At 38.3% G+C, this 18,130-nt stretch overlaps 4 protein-coding genes across 5 annotated transcripts; 1 reads left to right on the top strand and 3 right to left on the bottom strand.

Moving 5' to 3' along the window:
* Positions 1-1,505: 1,505 nt before the first annotated feature.
* Positions 1,506-5,417, top strand: LOC117633591 (probable ethanolamine kinase). 2 transcript variants are annotated; one of them, XM_034367248.1, is made up of 11 exons: positions 1,506-1,720; positions 2,020-2,111; positions 2,301-2,407; positions 2,786-2,891; positions 3,317-3,439; positions 3,623-3,714; positions 4,009-4,093; positions 4,464-4,569; positions 4,673-4,739; positions 4,878-4,970; positions 5,053-5,417. In XM_034367248.1, the coding sequence occupies exons 1-11, from the start codon at positions 1,584-1,586 to the stop codon at positions 5,197-5,199; spliced, it is 1,155 nt and encodes a 384-aa protein (XP_034223139.1). In that variant the 5' UTR covers positions 1,506-1,583; the 3' UTR covers positions 5,200-5,417. The 2 variants fall into 2 exon arrangements, with proteins under 2 accessions (XP_034223139.1, XP_034223140.1); XM_034367249.1 differs by lacking the exons at positions 3,623-3,714; positions 4,009-4,093.
* Positions 5,418-5,523: 106 nt separating this feature from the next.
* LOC117633589 (F-box/kelch-repeat protein At1g55270-like) lies at positions 5,524-8,369 on the bottom strand. The gene is made up of 3 exons (XM_034367246.1): positions 7,630-8,369; positions 7,420-7,536; positions 5,524-6,970 (listed from the first exon to the last, which is right to left on the bottom strand). Exons 2-3 carry the CDS (start codon positions 7,444-7,446, stop codon positions 5,711-5,713), a joined length of 1,287 nt encoding a protein of 428 aa, XP_034223137.1. The 5' UTR covers positions 7,447-7,536; positions 7,630-8,369; the 3' UTR covers positions 5,524-5,710.
* Positions 8,370-10,755: 2,386 nt separating this feature from the next.
* LOC117633599 lies at positions 10,756-13,603 on the bottom strand. Its single transcript, XM_034367258.1, has 4 exons — positions 12,599-13,603; positions 11,774-11,938; positions 11,643-11,694; positions 10,756-11,538 (listed from the first exon to the last, which is right to left on the bottom strand). Exons 1-4 carry the CDS (start codon positions 12,853-12,855, stop codon positions 11,416-11,418), a joined length of 597 nt encoding a protein of 198 aa, XP_034223149.1. The 5' UTR covers positions 12,856-13,603; the 3' UTR covers positions 10,756-11,415.
* A 657-nt stretch (positions 13,604-14,260) lies between these two features.
* On the bottom strand, positions 14,261-17,707 carry LOC117633583 (mediator of RNA polymerase II transcription subunit 17). The gene is made up of 8 exons (XM_034367241.1): positions 17,449-17,707; positions 17,144-17,342; positions 16,926-17,039; positions 16,737-16,822; positions 16,078-16,450; positions 15,529-15,990; positions 15,126-15,443; positions 14,261-14,936 (listed from the first exon to the last, which is right to left on the bottom strand). Exons 1-8 carry the CDS (start codon positions 17,535-17,537, stop codon positions 14,613-14,615), a joined length of 1,965 nt encoding a protein of 654 aa, XP_034223132.1. The 5' UTR covers positions 17,538-17,707; the 3' UTR covers positions 14,261-14,612.
* Positions 17,708-18,130: the final 423 nt, after the last annotated feature.

Raw genomic sequence — 18,130 nt, 5'->3', positions numbered from 1 at the left:
TGTCACTTGTAAAGCCCTTGTCTAGAAAAAAGATAACCCGGAAACGTTCAATGCTTTGGCCTTTATGCTGCTCCAGCACCCGATTCACCCAATTGACGTACTTACGGCCTTCTTGGTTTAGTATATTTTCATCAAGTCTATAGAAGTAGTCTAAAATGTTACGGTCCTCAAAGTTAACAGCGTCTAAATTGAGAGTCGTAGTAGATGCCCAGCCCAGACATACCGCCATCGCCTAGAAAGGATACGAGTCGCTGCTGCTTCCTTTAGGGTCAATAGTGACACTATACTAACAACAACTTCATGTGGCAACTTACTGATTCGGTCCTCCTCCTCCGCCGCCACCAATTCCAAGTTGTGCTCATCATCCTGGATTATATGTAGAACCAGTTTTTATTGTTTACCTTGGGTTGGGCAGATTGAGAGGTCGGGGTTATTCCTTTTTCCATTAAATCTGGGAGTTTGCTGACGAACGTGGAGGGAAAGAGAAACGCAATTGCAGACGTGTTTTCTTTAGAGAGAGAGAGAGAGAGAGAGAGGGTAGTTTGAAGCATGCAAAACTCTATTTCATCAGTGTTACTACTACAAACGAGGATGCATGTTTATTTTGACTTACACGTGTATGACTTGATTAGTCAAAAGCACAAGATCAGTATGCCAGCTGGTATAATTGTTATGTGTGTGTGTGAGAGAGAGAGATGACAGGTAAATAAATGAAAGATAACCATTAAATTAGGTTGTCAATCAAAACTAATTTGGCATCTCCTATATATTTGGGGTTGATAAGAGAGAGATGCACTCTAAAAATGGCTTTGAAGTCGATCAACATAGCCCCACAGCACAAACACAATGATAAAAATTAATTAAAAAAATCTTGTGCAAATCTATTGACCCAAATTTTCACGTTTCTTTTTCATTTAATAATAAAAATACAGAACTGGTGCATGATGTTAGCGTGGAGACGCTGAATTCCAATCAATCAAACCCAAATCCTTGACCAGGCCCACTTCAACAAATATTGTGCCAACTGGAATTCCACACTTGGCATCGTCACCATCCTTCGATTTTGACAATCCCAAAAGGCACTTGTTGTAATGTTATATAAATGACGTCTTCAAAATCATAAATTATTACTTGTGTTATTTGTTTCGTTTACTCTTTGGCCAGTAACCTCGCATAAAGACAAGGTTGTGTTGATAACTTCCAAGTACTTGAATTATGAAGGGATTCAAATGGTTTAAGAAATTTTTTTATAAAAAAATTGAAAAAATTAATTCTAATTTAAACTAAATAATTTTTTTTAAATTTAACAATACGATAATCTAAATTACTCTCGTTTACAAAGAGGGAGTCAAATTCGGGTGAAGGGGCCGACGTACACAAGATTTTTTGTTGGAAAGCAAATTATACAAGTCATTGACCACACAACTCTATTAAAAAAAAGTCATTGACCAGTGGCCACATAAGACACAGGCGGTGTCCTAAAAATCAAATACGAAGGAATACAGCAAAGATAAACGCCTGAGGCGCAAACGTTGCGTTTGAAAATTAAGAGGAAAACTCGGAAGCTTGAAAATAAAGCAGAAATGGGAGGGGTGAAGAACATCTGGAACGCCATGGAAGTAGCTAAGCAAACTTCAGATTGCTCCACCTCTCAGATCCATTCTTCTTCTCTATCCGTCGACCCTTCGCTTCCCCTCTCTCACATCACGCCTCTGATAATGTCAGTTTCTATCTTTTTCTTCATTTCTAGGGCCTCTTATTCATTTTCTGTTGCTTGCTTCAGCTCTTCCCTGGCCTTTATCTTTATCTTTTTATTTTGTCTGGAAAAAATTTGTTCGATTTGAAATTCTGTTTGGCAGATGAGAAATTGCGGGAAACGAAGAAAAATGTGATATCCAGGATTCCGATTTTGTGTTGTCTTTCATTTTATTCTGTTTGATCGGAAATCAAACGGGGGCTGGATCCTTTAAAATTTATCATTATTTTTTAAATTTATGTCTTATGTAATTTGATTTTCAGAGAGTTGTGCAAGGATCTATTTAAGAAATGGTCAAATTTGGAGAATTCTCACTTCTCTGTTGAGACAGTTTCTGGTGGCATCACAAATCTATGTGAGTGTTTTCTTTTCTTCTTCTTGTGTGCTGTAGTTGGTTTCTATAAGCTAAAACAAAGTACGAGTTCGTAATAAATAGCTCATTATGTGAAATTAACTTTACTTTGATTTCCTTATTATTCAATCAGTTTTTGTGAGTCTTTTAGCTGTGGTGCACAACTGAATTAGTGGTCGTTAATACATGCAGTGCTGAAGGTGACTGTAAAGGAAGATAATGGAAACGATGTGTCTGTAACAGTCAGATTGTATGGGCCTAACACCGAGTATGTCATCAATCGGGAACGGGAATTGCAGGTAATTTTGTGAACTTTCATGGATTTATTATTATTATTTTAGTATCTTTGAGTTATATAGGTGTTGAGATTTGTTCAAGGATATGAACATATGAACACTTATAATCTCCGCTGTGGTCCGGTTGGGTGTTCTTTTCTTTTCAGGTTTTGCTTATTTTATTGTTATACTTCTTCGTGTACTTGGATTATGCCCCATTTACAATTTTTTGAATGTAATTATCAACACAAAAATGATGTGTTTCTGTTTATGTTTGTATGAAATTTCTTTCTAACTATACTGATTGTTCGTCTTAACTTAGTTTTCTTTAGCTTTTACATTATCGATGATGTTTTACTAGCACAATTCACTTTGTAACTCCTCACTGCATATTTTCTTCAGTCAATCAAATACCTCTCGGCTGCAGGATTTGGTGCAAATTTGCTTGGAGTTTTCGGGAATGGGATGGTGCAATCTTTCATCAATGCCCGTACGTTAATCCCATCAGGTAACTTTGGTTATATATTCTTTCGATAAGTAGAGTATTTTATCAAAGAAGCGCAAGAAGGCGCTTGCATGTACCCAAGATGTATACATAATTCAGAAAATGAAAATCAAATAAACAAGAAAAGGAGTTCTCTGGTTGTATGTGACTATTCAAAAAACAGACAGACAAATTTACCCCACTAAATATTCTACCCTTCAAAAGCTCTCCTTGTCAGACCTATGGATAATCTCTTGGTCAAGTCTATATTAAAAAGAGCCTCATTTCCAAATAAATGTTCTTGAAGGCAATTTCTTCAATCGAAACTAGTATACAAGCTTAGAGACAGTAGGTCAATTCCATTGAAATAAATTATACGCATTTTCAGGGTTCTTGGTGAACTGAATCTGTCCATTGACATAACTTTTAACTTCTTCCCATCTCGGCAGACATGAGAAATCCGAAGCTGGCTGCTGAAATTGCCAAGCAACTATGCAGATTTCATCAAGTGGAAATTCCAGGTTCTAAGGAACCCCAGCTGTGGAATGACTTGCTCAAGTTCTTTGAGAAAGGTTTTCTCTTACGTTATTTTCAGCTTCCTATATTTTATGTCCTACATATCCTGTTAGCTAAATTGATGTTAGGTGAATGGAAGTGGCCAGATATTCATTGGCAGGTTTACTATTCCATATCAATTTTTAAAATGAGTTCATATCTGTAACTTTTCTCATGATTGAGTCACCTCCTTGTTGCAGCCTCTGCTCTTGAATTTGACGACAATGAGAAGCAGAAATTATATAAGACCATTTCATTTAGTGAAGTTCACAATGAAATTATTGAGCTGAAGGTATCCTCCCCTATCATAGTTTGCTTGGTATTTCTTGTTGCTGGCTACCTTTCTATCAGTTTTGATAGTATCCAGATGATAATAAATTGGCATAACATGATCTGGGGATGGCAAATGCAAAAGTGTTCTCAACGATGATGTGTTGTTGAAAGATAAAGGAGTTGTATATTTATATGCATTAGAAAGTTTGTTGGTTTCAGTTGTCATTTGCTGATTCTATCTTGATTATATTGTGTGATTCGTTAGTGAACTTTATCCATATTTTCATATACATCTCTCCTGAATATGGAACAGGAATTGACTGGCCTTTTAAATTCTCCAGTGGTTTTTGCTCACAATGACTTGCTTTCTGGAAATATAATGGTTAATGATGAAGAAGGTATTCCACTTTGTACACTTCATTTCACCCCCTCTTATTGTTGACTCGTGAGAAGTCACTTTACCTTCTATATGATGTTCAAGAGTGGTCAAAATTCAATTACCAGATATCAGTTTGTGATGGTTGCCTAGGATTCTGATTGGTGGCGCCCAAGATGGTCAGAAATAAAACAGTGATGTTGGTTTTGGTTCCTCGTGCTTGAAATGGTGTTTGACATGGATAGGGGAGAAAAGCTAAAATAGATTCAAATTCTTGTTTCATCGGCTAATTTGGCTTTCCAATTTTTTCCTTCTCAACTTACAAAATGAAACTAATATTGTTTTTTGCTGTTTAGCTCGTTACTTACACTGCTTTTCTGATGAGTATCCAGATAAACTCTACTTGATTGATTTTGAGTATGGATCATACAATTATAGAGGCTTTGACATTGGGAATCACTTCAATGAATATGCAGGCTATGAATGTGACTTCACCTTGTATGTTTTCTTTTTCTTGTTTTATCTCCGTTCTTTTCTTTTCTTTCAAACTATGGCGATCACATGGGATGACCTTTCACCGTTGAACATTATGTCAATGCAGATGCCCGAATAAGGACGAACAGTACCATTTCTTGAGGCATTATTTACAACCTGACAATCCACATGAGGTATGTGAAGAATAGCAGAGTCAATTTGCATGCACAGATTGAAAGATTTTAGTATTGGGTATGCATAAAATGGGTTTCAAACTTTATAAATGTAGGGTTTTTCTTTGATTGTTATTTTCCTATTTTCCATACCAACAGGTATCTGAGAAAGATCTGGAAGCTCTCTATGTTGAGGAAAATACATACACGTTAGCCTCACACTTGTATTGGGCTTTATGGGGACTAATCCAGGTATCCCTGTTTCTCTAGTTTGCTTCTCCTTAAAAACCTTCAAATTTGTATCACTAAATATATTACGATTAATTGTGTGTAGGCAAAGTTTTCTCCGATCAACTTTGATTATCTTGGTTATTTCTTCCTGCGATACAATGAATTCAAAAGGCAGAAGGAAAAATGCTTCTCGTTGGCAAGATCATTCCTCTCACGATCTCAGACATTAAACATGCACGCGCAAACATAGGTGCCTGGATGTGATGGATTTGTAGGGAGATGGATTTTTATTTTTATTTTTCGTTTGTTTACCAATGTTGTAATATATTCTTTTGTAGCCGTTTATCAGTTGGAAATGAAAACAAACATGAACAAAATAATTGGCATTTAGGGGCTCCCTGAAGCTTTGTAATGCAGAAACTTGTGTATCTGATTTGTGCAATTTTTTTGTCTTCAGTTCATGTACAACAGTATTGAGCATTCTAGATTAAATTCTTTATAGCAAATGGCAACCAACTTGTATATCATATAGATAAATGAACACAAGAAGTCCACCACCTATCACATTTCATGGTACACGAGAAGAGAATCTATACCAATGTACTTTTTGCGTCCACTGCATTTCACGGTACACGAGAAGAGAACCCTGTCATCCAACATGGCGAAACATTACATATGTGGTCCATTGAATCCTGAAATTTCCCGAAAAAACATACAAACCAAAAGAGTGAACTTTTCGAATTTGATACAATTTACAGTTTCTAGGCTTGAAGAACCTGGCAGTGAACTATGTGACTTTTCAGGCGGTTCCTGCCAGCGAGGCTTGACCACAGATTTGTGACCAAGGTCCTGAACTGCCCTCTGCCTGCTATAGTTTCCCACAGATGTTCAGCACTTGCTCCACCAACATCACTGGATTTCGAAACATCAACCAGTGAAATGCTCATATTATTCCGGATGATGCAAAGTTTACCATTCAGGGGAACAAGGGAAGCTGCCTCCAAAGCCCTAGAATTACCCAAATGCATCTTGCTGTCGATATGCTTGCCCCAAGAATCAGTCGCTTCATCATAAACTCTAAGTTTGCAGCCATCTTTGCAGTCCAAAGCATAGAGATGCCCATTTAAAGCAGCACTTGGGTTCCTCCAGCCTGCAACCATTCCGTCATACACAGAGTACCAGCTGTCATTTTCTGGTTGGTAGACCTCACTCAAAACTTGCCGATGAGACCCTAACCCCTTCAAGAACCATTTGCCTTCATAAACAACCCCAATGAAGGGCACCATTGCAGTGCTCATATCTGAAATGAAGGACCATCTGTTCTTGTTGGGATCATAGACTTCAGCAGATCTCAAGGACCGATGCATCCCCTCATTCTCCCCACCGGCAACATACAAGCAGTTATTAATAACACATGAGCCAAAAAAATGCCGCCGCCGAAGCATATCTGGGGCACGGTGCCATTTATTGGTCCTGGCACTATAGAAAATGACTCGTCTCATTGACCCTTTTAGCGGGTCTTTTCCCCCAAACAAATAGAGGTGACAGCCACTGAGTACAGCACAACCAAACCCAAGGGCTTCAGAATATTCCTTAGGGACAGGAGGAAGGGGTTGCCATAGCTGGTATACGGGGTCAAAGGCATGCCAGGAGATTTTCCCATCTCGATCTCTCTTAATTAAATATATCCATTCTTCTGCAATGCCAAGGCTCTTACGGAGGGAATAAAAGAAGTTACCAACCAAAAGACGGTACCATCTTTTGCAAACCAGGCGGAGCTTACGATGCTCAACTCTTGGGACCCTGATTAGGCAAGCAATGGCAAGATCATCTGGAAGTCCAGGAAGTAGAGGGGACTGAATCCGGCTACCGTCACCACGTAAAGGCTTACTCCTAGTTGGATGAATGGAGGGTTTAATGTCAGGCTGAAGACAGAGCTTTGCCCCTGGGACATACTTTTTTGCTCCAGAAACAGTTTTAAGGCCAGCATCTACTCTACATAAACATGCTGTTGTATCAACCTGCAAGACAGATGTATATTACTTAAAGACAATCAACCTGGCTGCTTTACTCTCGAATTACAGCAACTCAACTCGATGCACTATGTAAACACAGTTTCCCTGGTCTTGTGGCAAGTCATTACCACGAGGGAGCAGGTGGCATGGATAATCCACCCCCCACACCACCCCCTCCCCCAAAAAAAAAAAAAAAAAAAAAAAAAAAAAAAAGAAACTAACATGGGGGCTTAATTAGCTCTCATCAGTCTTTCTTCATCTTGAGAAAATAAGTAAAACTGAATTAGTGAAACACTCAACCACACACAAGAATCAGACAATTCGAAAATGTGAAAGTCAAGAGAATTCGAAAATGTAGAAGTCAAAGATGAAAGCTCAATATGGCATATGATTTCAGTTCCCTATGCCAGGAAGCAAAACATGAAAATGGCAGAGTAGTTGAAAAATAAACTTACCAGCGGAGGCTGTATCCTTCTGTCCATCTTTTCTTCCCCTAGGGACTTGTCAAGACCAGATTTTGCCACAAGAACTCCACCTCAAATATCAAATACCAATCTCTCAATCATTATGACCTGATTTGAACATAAAGAACACGCAATGCCTAACTCATCAGAAACCAACCATCGCCATCAGAACCTAACTAAAGTTCAACTCCAAAATATTACCCAAATCTTGAACTTCACTGCAAATAATCTTTGATTAATCCTCTAAACGAAGTAACCTCAAGATGTCCTTAATCCACCTCCAGTGGTCAAAAGCCCATCTGAGTAGAACTCATAGTTGACCAAAATCAGCTTAAGAATCACAAGCCGAAACCAGTAGAGACACAGAACCCCTGAACCGGAGTTAACCCCAATCGGAAACAACGCAAGCCCGCCATTGTTCACCTCATTATCATCAAAACCACTCGAGAATCAAAAACCCAGTTTGAAAGGCCTCAGAAAATCACACGCCAAGACCTCCATAGAGAAGAATCAAAAACCCAAAGATCTCATCTTTTCAATAAAAGATGAAAAGAAAGAAAACGCAAAACCACCAAATGCGAGACAGCACAAGACTAGGCGGCAAACAGAGCACTGAAGGAATAGATGGAGACCCCCATAACCATTAATCTTCAGTGGAGTTTAGGGCCCATTCACCTCAACGGCACAACCTACCAAGCACAAGAGTGTGTTCAACAAGAGAGAGAGAAAAGGAGAAAAGGAGAAAAGGGCAAACCTAAACCATTAAAAGGATCACAGAAAGAGAGAGGCTTTGAGTGATGACGATTGGGTGGTTGCTTCGTGAAAGAAATTGAAGAAACAATTCACAACCAAAGATTGGAAGTTAGCTTTTGTTTGAGACTTGGGGAAAGAGAGTGGGAAATGCGAGGGTCGAAAGCTCGTATATGGTTCCCCCATTTTCAATTTTTTTTTTTTTTGGACGAAGAATATAGACAAAGATTCAAAAATAAAATATGATGTGCCCCAGGGGCCCACAACTCACAAATCACAACACAACCCCACCAAATGCCAAGTGCTATTTATTACACAATATTTTCTAGCATATGTGTTACGTTGTGTTGTGTTGACCCACCGCCTAAATTTATCATGAGCCTCCTACTCCACCAAGGGTATTTTGGTCCTCTTGTAAGTCATTTGCTTGGTGATGATCAGAATGGGTCAAGATTTTCTTAGTGTGATTGGATTATGATAACAAGCTTATTAAATTTGTGCTCCCATTTTTCTCAGTAGTGATTGGATTATGAGAAGTGATGAGAGATGAAATGTTGGGCAGTAGAAGGGTTGAATGAGAGGAATCAAATGATATCAGTTCCCATGTAAGAAAATTGGAAATATTTTAAGTAATTATTTTCCTTTGAACTGTGAAAATGATGGCTAAGAATTCTAATAAAAGCTAATGTAATGCATGGGTTAGTGGTTCAAATAGTTAAAAGCATTTATCTTTACACTCTAGTTGCTAGTTTCAATTTCCTTTTTCCTCAATATCACTCATATTTAAAAATAAATAAAAATTTATATACAAATAATAGAATAATACGATGATACAACCACATATTACAATATGGATAAACAATACAGTTCATAATATACCACGTCATCATATTACCATACTATTCTATAACCTCTCACTATACTATACTGATACTAATTGGCATAGACAAGACTTTTTAGCATTCAATCAGAAAGAAAAAAGAAAAGTGCAGAACATGTCGTGGAGACAGCATTAAGGTCCCAAAATAGTTGTTGAAATTTCCAGTTCAGTCTTTCAAAGATTTCTAGAAGGGATATGTGCCTGCCTAACACCACATGAGAAAACAAACAAAACAGAAAACATTTCTTCTTCCACGTCTCTGTTATGTATCTCACACCCCATTACATCTACAACTAGAGGATCTCTGGTCCTAGAAATCTTTGAAAGTTTCAAACCATGTATTTGTCTAAGCTTTGCTTGGCTGATTTGTTAATTTCTTATTATATTTATATATAAAAATTAAACAAAAAAAAAGCAAGATCATTAGCTCAGACGTCTTTTTGTGTTGAATCCCATGATTGGGAATAATCCAAATCATCCAAGCAAGAGGTGAATTTAAAAAGCCCCACCCCACCCCACAAACCAATCTTTCTTTCACAAGTTCCAAAAGTTTGATGATTTTGAATTAGTTGGTCCTATTTTGTAGTTAGTCTCTCACCATCCTCTCTTCTCTGATGGGGAAGAATAAGACTTTTCAATTAATATTTAGTTGGTATCTACCTGAACTGCTTGACCTGATGAAGCCAGGGAAGAAAAAAACAACAACAACAATGACTCATGGGAAAATTGAAACCTTTCTTCACTCCACAGCATCAATCTTGTATAATATATTGAAACCCTTCCACTCCACAGCATGTAAAGCCATGTGGGATTGCCTGAAAACAGCTGCCTAAGAAATTTCAATCTTATCGTTTCCAGAAAAGTCAGCCCATCTTTTGCTTTCATTCAATCTCGTGCTAGAAAAACAAGTCGTTTACGATAAATAATAGAAGATCGCATGAGCTCACTTTCTGCTCCATCCTATATTTTCCTCTAGCTCAATTAGTTAAAGAGTATTTATCCATATATTTGATATTCTAAGTTCGATTTCCCCGTCTCTAATATTGCTTTGTATAAAAATAAAAATGTGAGATATCTATTGGGGTTGGAGTTTCACTATCTTGCACAGTTCTATAAGGTTTTTTTTGTTGTTGTTTTTTTTGTTTTGTTTTGGAATTTCCATGTGATCCAAACTGACCAATTATTCTGAGCACTAAGTTGAGAGTTGAGAATGATGAGACTGACCACTTTTCCTTTTTGAGGGGGATGGATGGGTGGATGTTGAAACATGTCTTTTACCAACTTGGGGGACAAGACATGGTTGGAGTTCTTTCATTCTTTGTTGGGTTTATAAAGAAAGTCATATCTGTGGGGTTCACATCTTCTTTCTAACACACATTCCATTGGTATACCACAAAACCAGAAAACACAAAAAAAAAGAAAAAAAGAAGCCCTATCTGGACATCAGTTTATCATGCAGCTTACCTTACCTAAGCAAAATTATTATCTCCTAAGTCCTACCTACCTTTGGGAAAAATTAGGTGCCACATCAGTTCTAGCAGAAACCAGCAATGACTAGGGCACGTGAAGAGCACCCAGAATCATCAAAACCTAGTCTAAATTATACTAGTAGCTACGAATGATCACAATTTGGGTTCCTTGCTCTTGCTGGCATGCTCTTGGATGCCCATTTTCTATTACTTTGACTTTCAATTGTCTAAATCTAATTGCTGTTAGCATCATCAATAATCATATTATAACATCAACGATATAAGCTTGGGTACATTCCTTCAAACAAAGCTGAAAACATGTAGAAACTCTAATGCAATCATAGCTCATTTACAACGAGAACAGAGAAAAGAAGAAGATATAACAAGTAATTTAACACGAAAAGAAACATAAAGAGAAGAACTCAATATTGTAATGCCAAATCAATATCACAACCTCCGCTTTGATCTGAAAAACATATCACAACCTCCTCCCCAGTGAAGATGGATTCATATACCAGAAACAAAGAGCATCAATCCTGTTCAAAGGGTTCAACAAGCTGTCATGAATAATTTCCGGCTGGCATCTGATCATAGAAACCTACATCCCAACCAGTCCACTTCAGGTTATGAAAATTCTATGGATGTACCCATCAGGTGTATCAACCAAATGAGGCTCATGTAAAAATAGAAGCTGACAGAATGAAAGACAATAAGAGTGTGTGTGTATCCTTTCTTCCACCAAAGGGGGTATGATTGAGATTGTTTGCTGTCAAAAAGGGTCAGTCTCGCACAATGAGCCAAGGAAAGCATCAGATAAAACTTCAATCTTCTTCTGACGTGACTGACCATCCATGGTTGAGTTAGAAGCTTAGAAGCTCTTGATCTAGGTCAGTATTGTTTCTCACTTAATTCCGAGGAGGCATAATCTATACGCAGCACATCATGTTGTTGCCTAAATATCCCAATTATAATGTATGGACATATAACCATGCATGCCATAAACAGTGTGAACTGCAGTAAGGCAAAGAGTAATTAAACAGTTGCCACACCAAAATAAAAAGAGAAATATGTACACCTACAAGGTATCACAAAATGAAAGGAAATTTGGGACTTACCAGAAGAGGAAGGGTCAAGAAACTCCATATTGGCCACAAAGCGAAGCAGAACCTGCAAAAACATAGATATCAGCAGTTGTAAAGATAATAGCTGATGAATGTAAATGGAATTGCAGTATGGTTCCTCTTACAAGCAAAAGGAGATGACGCCAAGTAGTGTCACAAATGGCAGAGCAGATATACTAGCTAATTCCCATTTTTCATCAAATCTCCTCACACTCCATGCAGAAATACTTGTATAACAGAAGATGATAATGTTGAAAACCACGCCCACCGTTCCAAGGTATAAAGGCAATCTACAAGACATATAAGAATGCAAACTTTAAAATGTTGATGAATCCCGATTAGTTAATAAACTATCTAACTCATGAGCAACTACTAAATATATGCGGGCAAGGCCTGCTGCTCCCTCCACTGCAAACCCAAGACTTTTCAAAACAGCATAGTTAAGCTTGTCATACACATTATCCAAATCTTAAGCAAACATATGGATGAATGACTATACACTAAATCAAAACCACATTTTCATTTAATATAACAAACAATGTTGTCATGCTATATTTTCCACTATATTGTATGAACACAAATGAAGAGGCGTATCACTAGAAATGTGATTAAGCTGCAAAACAAGGACATTTACTACATGTGTCCTAAACAATGTACATTTCTAGAGTGACAAACAATACAGCAAAGAAAAGTTTATTCTCTGTCAATTCAATGGAAAACTATACCACCAAACGTCCATGAGTATTTCTAGTATCATTTCCCAACTGCCCCAGGCTAAACAAACAATGACATAATTAACGTATCTGATCCTATAAAAAACTTAATACATTAGTAATAAACAGTAATATTTAGTACAAATTATTTCTGTCTAAAAGATAATCCTTCTACCAAGTGAATGAACAAAATAACCCGAGGTGCAAATTGAGAACAATTCAAGCAAAAATCTATACCTTCTGATTCGGTCATCATGCCAGAAGAGATATATCAAGTTGGATTTCCTATCACCATAGTAAACAATGAATGCTGCTGAGGCAAGCCAAAGGACATTCTCTACAATCTCAATCCGTGACCAAACTCTCGGACTTCGTGGGGACGAAGTGCGCATAACCGAACATGCATCATCCTCAAGATCATCGCCACTCGATGCATACCCCTGGCTATGCCTCTGCCTCATATATCCAGCCCCAGTTGGTGTACCCCCCGACATGGAGACAAACAATGTAACAAACTAGAAGAATCTCAAGCCGCAGAATCTGAACAAAACACTCCAATCGCTAAACCAACTAGAAGAATTCAATTCTACAAAGAATGTAGTAAGGTGCTGCTCTCAACCTCTAATCAATATCGACCAGCAATGTGTTTCTATATCTATTCTAATCTGTGAACGAAAATTGAATACAATAATGAACGCGCTACAGGTATTCAATCACCATATATCCAATATCACCTATAATAAAAGAAGTCGCCATGCTTATCAAAACAAGCAATACCAAGGCACCAATAAATCTTGATAATCCAAAGAACCCTCATGAGAAACCCAAACTCTCGCAAAACCATCTCGAATTGAATATAAAAAAGGGAGAAAAGAAGACCCAACAAGAATTTCAGAAGAACAAACCCATCTGGAGCCCAAGTCCAAAATACTTCCGCTACAAAGAACCAACGCTCCAGATTCTTCAAACCCACTTTCCGAATTCAACCTCACCTCGAAACCCACACGGCAATTTCATCGGTTTCTCCGGTTGCAGACGTCAATCCCGAGCGCCAGTCCAAGTAGAAAAGCAGAGCTGCAAGGCTATAACTAACGGAACTCGAGAAGGGTATTTTAGTCTTTTGGTAATCTGGTCTGGTCTGGTCTGTCTCTGTGTGAGCGTGTGTATGTGAGTCCTGTGCAGGTGTAGAGATGGAAGGGGGGAGATCTGTATAACGGAAAATGTTTTGGATTGTAACAAGAGGAATGGGAATGATTCGTTTCGTGCACGTTTGAAGAACCTAAGGAAAAAAAAAAAAGGAAACAAAAAGAACCTTCCTATTCTATAATTATTTTTAATTTTAAAATTTGTAATTTTCCCTCTTTTTGGCAAGTATATTATATTTATATATACAATCACGGCGAGCGGTGAGGTGACCATCTATTTTTGTTTATTTTTATTACTTTGCCTTTTGGTATTAAGGGTCTGAGATTGTGTGCCAAAAAAGTCATGCCTCCTGAAACTTGGCATGCAGTGATTGGCCGAGACACGAAAGGTCAAGGTTCTTCTTAATGAGTTGACTTATCACTTTTCTTGTTGCTTGCATTGCCTGCTTGGAAGGCAAGCAATTGTTGGCTTTGATTTGGCGTTGCCTGGCATGCCTCCAAAGCACATTTGGGTTGTTATCCATCCAACTCACGCTACCAAAAGAAAAAGGGGAGAATGTTGCCTTTCGTCTTTCCCCAAGTAGATGAGTAAAAGCGCAAAGAGAAATTGCTTAGTGGGCACTAAAGGGAAGGGTTGTGTTGTTTTTATGTGCCACAAAATAACACTTGTGCTGTTGGGTGGTACCAATCTGGGATGTATAGAGTAATTGCCAGCCCACTCACCTACAAGGTTATATTTGATTACAATAGTTAATGGGGGCTGAATTACCCATCTGAGAGGGCAAAGGACATGCCACAATTGATAATGGGTTTGTATATTTAATTTATTACACGAATGGGAAGGGCATATGTACATAAATGAGAAACGAAAAAGAAACGCCTACGTTTCCATGAGCCACTATATGGATAGAAGTTCACACGAATAAGACCTTTCAATGTGCTATTTAGAGCCAAGCAAGCCCATAAATCTCATTTTCCTCAAGCATGAACCTTGGTGAGGGCGGCTGACGACATTTCACTACTACGATGTTATGCAATGTGGCTGACTAATACCAAACACCAGAAGCTATTCCCCTTGGAAAGCACAAAGAACGTCTGGTTCGTCATCAGTTGCCTCTTCCGGTGCACAGGCTAACCAAGTCCATCAGTGTTGAATATAACACTTCCAGGGATAGATGACCTAAAAACTTCCTAGATTCTGGTGCACCATCTGAAGCGTCCATACTAAGTTTTCGTTCCTCTACAAAACCACCATTTATGACCAACCACCATGAGATACATCCTTCGCCATCTTCTGGGTCCACATGTGCCACCAAGCTGAGTGTTTCTCCCAGATCCAGCTCAAAAGACAAACATAGAAAGTCTCTGTTTGCCTTTATTCCAACCATAAGAGCTTCTTCGTGAAGCCAGCGAATAACTTGACTTGCAACCTGTTGCCAAAGTCCACAATCATTTAATCACACACAAGTTGTAGTGTACCACATGCAATCATATAAATATACAGAGATCAAAACACACCCATTATTATCTGTGCAAATAATCTGATAGCTTCACAATACTACCTTTGTCCTTGTTAAATTTATACCACTTAAAAGTACCTTTAGAAATATAAGAAATACCTGCTGTAAAATTATCACAGGAAGATCCGCCAAGTCACAGTCGTATCTGTTCATTAAACAAATTTCCTCAGAATTCCCTTTGAACAGGCCAACAACATTAGGAGCACCTTCCCCTTCTACATTGATGCAATCATCAGTTACAACCACCTTAGTATGAAACTGAGACTTGGTAATGTTCCTCATGTGACGCATGTCTGACGTTCTGGTTTGGCATGCATGTAGAATAGATTCAGGAATCTTCACAAAGAGCATCCAGGATGATGTCCGTGAATGCCAAGTGGGGTGGGATAACAACTGCAGATATGGTACCCCTTTAACCTACAGAATCATGAACGCTACTGAGGAAAAGTTCTACCACATATAAAATTCAAAATTGATGTCTTACAATAATTTCGGACTTTACCACATTTTCCAGCTCCTTAAGAACTTTGTTTGAAAAAATCCTATGAGCCAAAGACATGCAGAAATGACCAAGAAGACCAGGCCCTTCTTTCGCCAGTTGACCAGATACTCGAGCACCTGCTGAAGTGGGTCTATCCTTTGCTTTGACAAATACATGCTGGTGAAAAATCTGTTGCAGATATATTTCACAACTAATTTGATCAGGAATTAGTGAAGTTTTCTTTACAGTATCCGGTTTATCTTCTGCTAACTCCAACCCATCCAATGTGTCCAAAGGTAAAATGGTATTTTCTAAGTTTTGGGTGCTTGGACTGTCAACTGTTTGTTCACCTCTAGATGGGACAAGTGATATGAACACAGAGGTTCCTTGACCTATGTTCAATTGTAAATAGTTTTCTTGTATTCCAGTCACATTGACTCCTAGAGACTGGTTGAATGCTTCACGATTTACCAAATCAAACACCTGGACCAGAAGAGCAGGATAAAACAACATTAAAATGAAGTGTGAAAGAATGATAAATAAGGAAAAAAGAATAAGAATAAATTATGCCTGCTCATCGAAGATTGCTTGATGAACTTCGCGAAGAAGTGAATGTGTTTCTTTAACACACTCATCGTCGCTCACAGATTCTTTCTCAGCTTCACTTGACAAGCGGATTTTGGTTTGACTGGATTCAATTGGACTACCACCCGGATCAGCACCAAGAAAACCAAATTGAAGCGAACGGTATGAGTTTGGAGGTAAATTTATCGCTAGCATGCCAGCTGAGTCATGGTCAACACGAACTGTAGAAAGAGAAGATGGCCGAAATATAGCAGCTGGATCATATAATGAACTGTCAAAGAGATCAATGGTGAAGCCTTCATTTCCAGAAGCTGAAGCTGCCACACGCTGCCGCTTAACTTTCCAGTTCTGCTGCAATCTATCCGCTTGTCAAGATACAATATAGAGGATATTGTTGAAGAACATATGAATGCTACTGTAATGAGTTTCTTTCACTCATACATAAACAAAGTAAGTTGAGAAAAACACAAACGAACATCACAAATTCGAAGTTCACAAAATTCTTTTATGCATGAAGAAAACAACAGGACTTATTGAAGTTTTAAGGTGATATAAATAAGTCAGGCAGAAAGGTAAAAAATTAAAGGAGATAACTTTCTTTTAGACAAGAAATTAATTGAAATACATTAACATTGCAGACTCACCTGATTAGAGCACCATAAAATCTTGCTTCTCTAGCAACCTGCCGCTCCAAAGCTTTGGCAGACTGCTTAAAGTATTTCCCAAGATGCTGAAATAGAAATCAATACAACATAAAGAGAGATTTACAAAACAAAAAACAAACCGAATTTCAAAATGAGATATTTTTCACCAAAACTAAAAAGAGATGGTACCCGGAAGCATTGTAGCTTGGTTGCTGCAGATACAGCAAGATCAGACATAACTTCATCATGAAATGGCTTTGGACGCGTCATGCTAGCCACTGTTACAGCATCATTCGTTTCCACCTGCTCATACCAAAACAAAGCAAGCTTAAAACCCAACCCACATTCACCTTTCATTGCAATCACAAGTATTTGCTCCTTCAAAGGAGTATGAGAAAGAGACTGACAGTGTTGATGAGATCTATAATGACAGAGAGCTCCTGGTGTGCCAGCTGCAAGTTCTCCACCATGCTCTGCCACTGCCATTGCGTTGCTGCACTCTCTTTCGAGCTCTTCTTCTGCTTCTTGTTCTCGTCCTTCTCCACAGCCCAAGCGAAATCGATTCTCCGAATCAGCGATTGCCGCTTCTCTTCGTAACCTACATCACTGTAAAAAACCAACAGAAAATTATACCTAAAACCACAATTCCTGTTCGGTTGCCAAGAAAATCAACCAAAAAGAGGGTAAAGAATGAGGATAGGAAGAGCCGTACGGAGGAAATCGTTCGAGGCCGTTTTCTTCGATGACGTCCAAGCGCTTGATGGGAAGCTTGTCGAGAGAGATATCCATTTTCCCGTCCATTTTTCTCGATAATTTTCCGGGAAAATTTTTAGGGAAAAATTGGTCAGAACCCTAGAAGTCGGATGTTGGAGCTGGGAGCAAGTTCGGGTTTCAGCGGGTGCTTTGCTAAAAAGACATATTTGCCCCTTTTCTACAAAATTCTGTTTTTTCAATTGCACAGAGTAGAGAGAGAAGAGAGGCAGATTGAGTTGAATATCTTCGGAATTATTGGGTGTACAAAAAGGAATTAGTGGGTGTCCCTAGAAATAAAATCACGCTTTATTTGGTTTTGGGCCTCAAACTGATATAAAAGCCCAAAATGAAAGAGATGTAAACAAAAGGGGAAGTTATTGTGACTGAATTAAGTCTGGTAACGTCATTGCCTGCCCTGTAGCTAACGTATTAATAGCCTGAAGTTAGTATTATTTTTGGGTTTTTTAATGGGTTATCTCTATAATAGGTATTTGGATGACCATTACAAATTATCAGGACTCAGATTTTCCATTATATTGGGTGAATATTACTGCCTGACTGAGATTGCATGTTTCAATTTGATGGACAATTGTAATGGTTGGAAATGAAATTGAATATTTTATATTTAGGAAGCTTCTGCT

Source organism: Prunus dulcis, chromosome 7, assembly GCF_902201215.1.
Source record: "Prunus dulcis chromosome 7, ALMONDv2, whole genome shotgun sequence".
Classification (NCBI taxonomy): domain Eukaryota; kingdom Viridiplantae; phylum Streptophyta; class Magnoliopsida; order Rosales; family Rosaceae; genus Prunus; species Prunus dulcis.
This window is presented reverse-complemented; position numbering and strand designations above follow the sequence as displayed.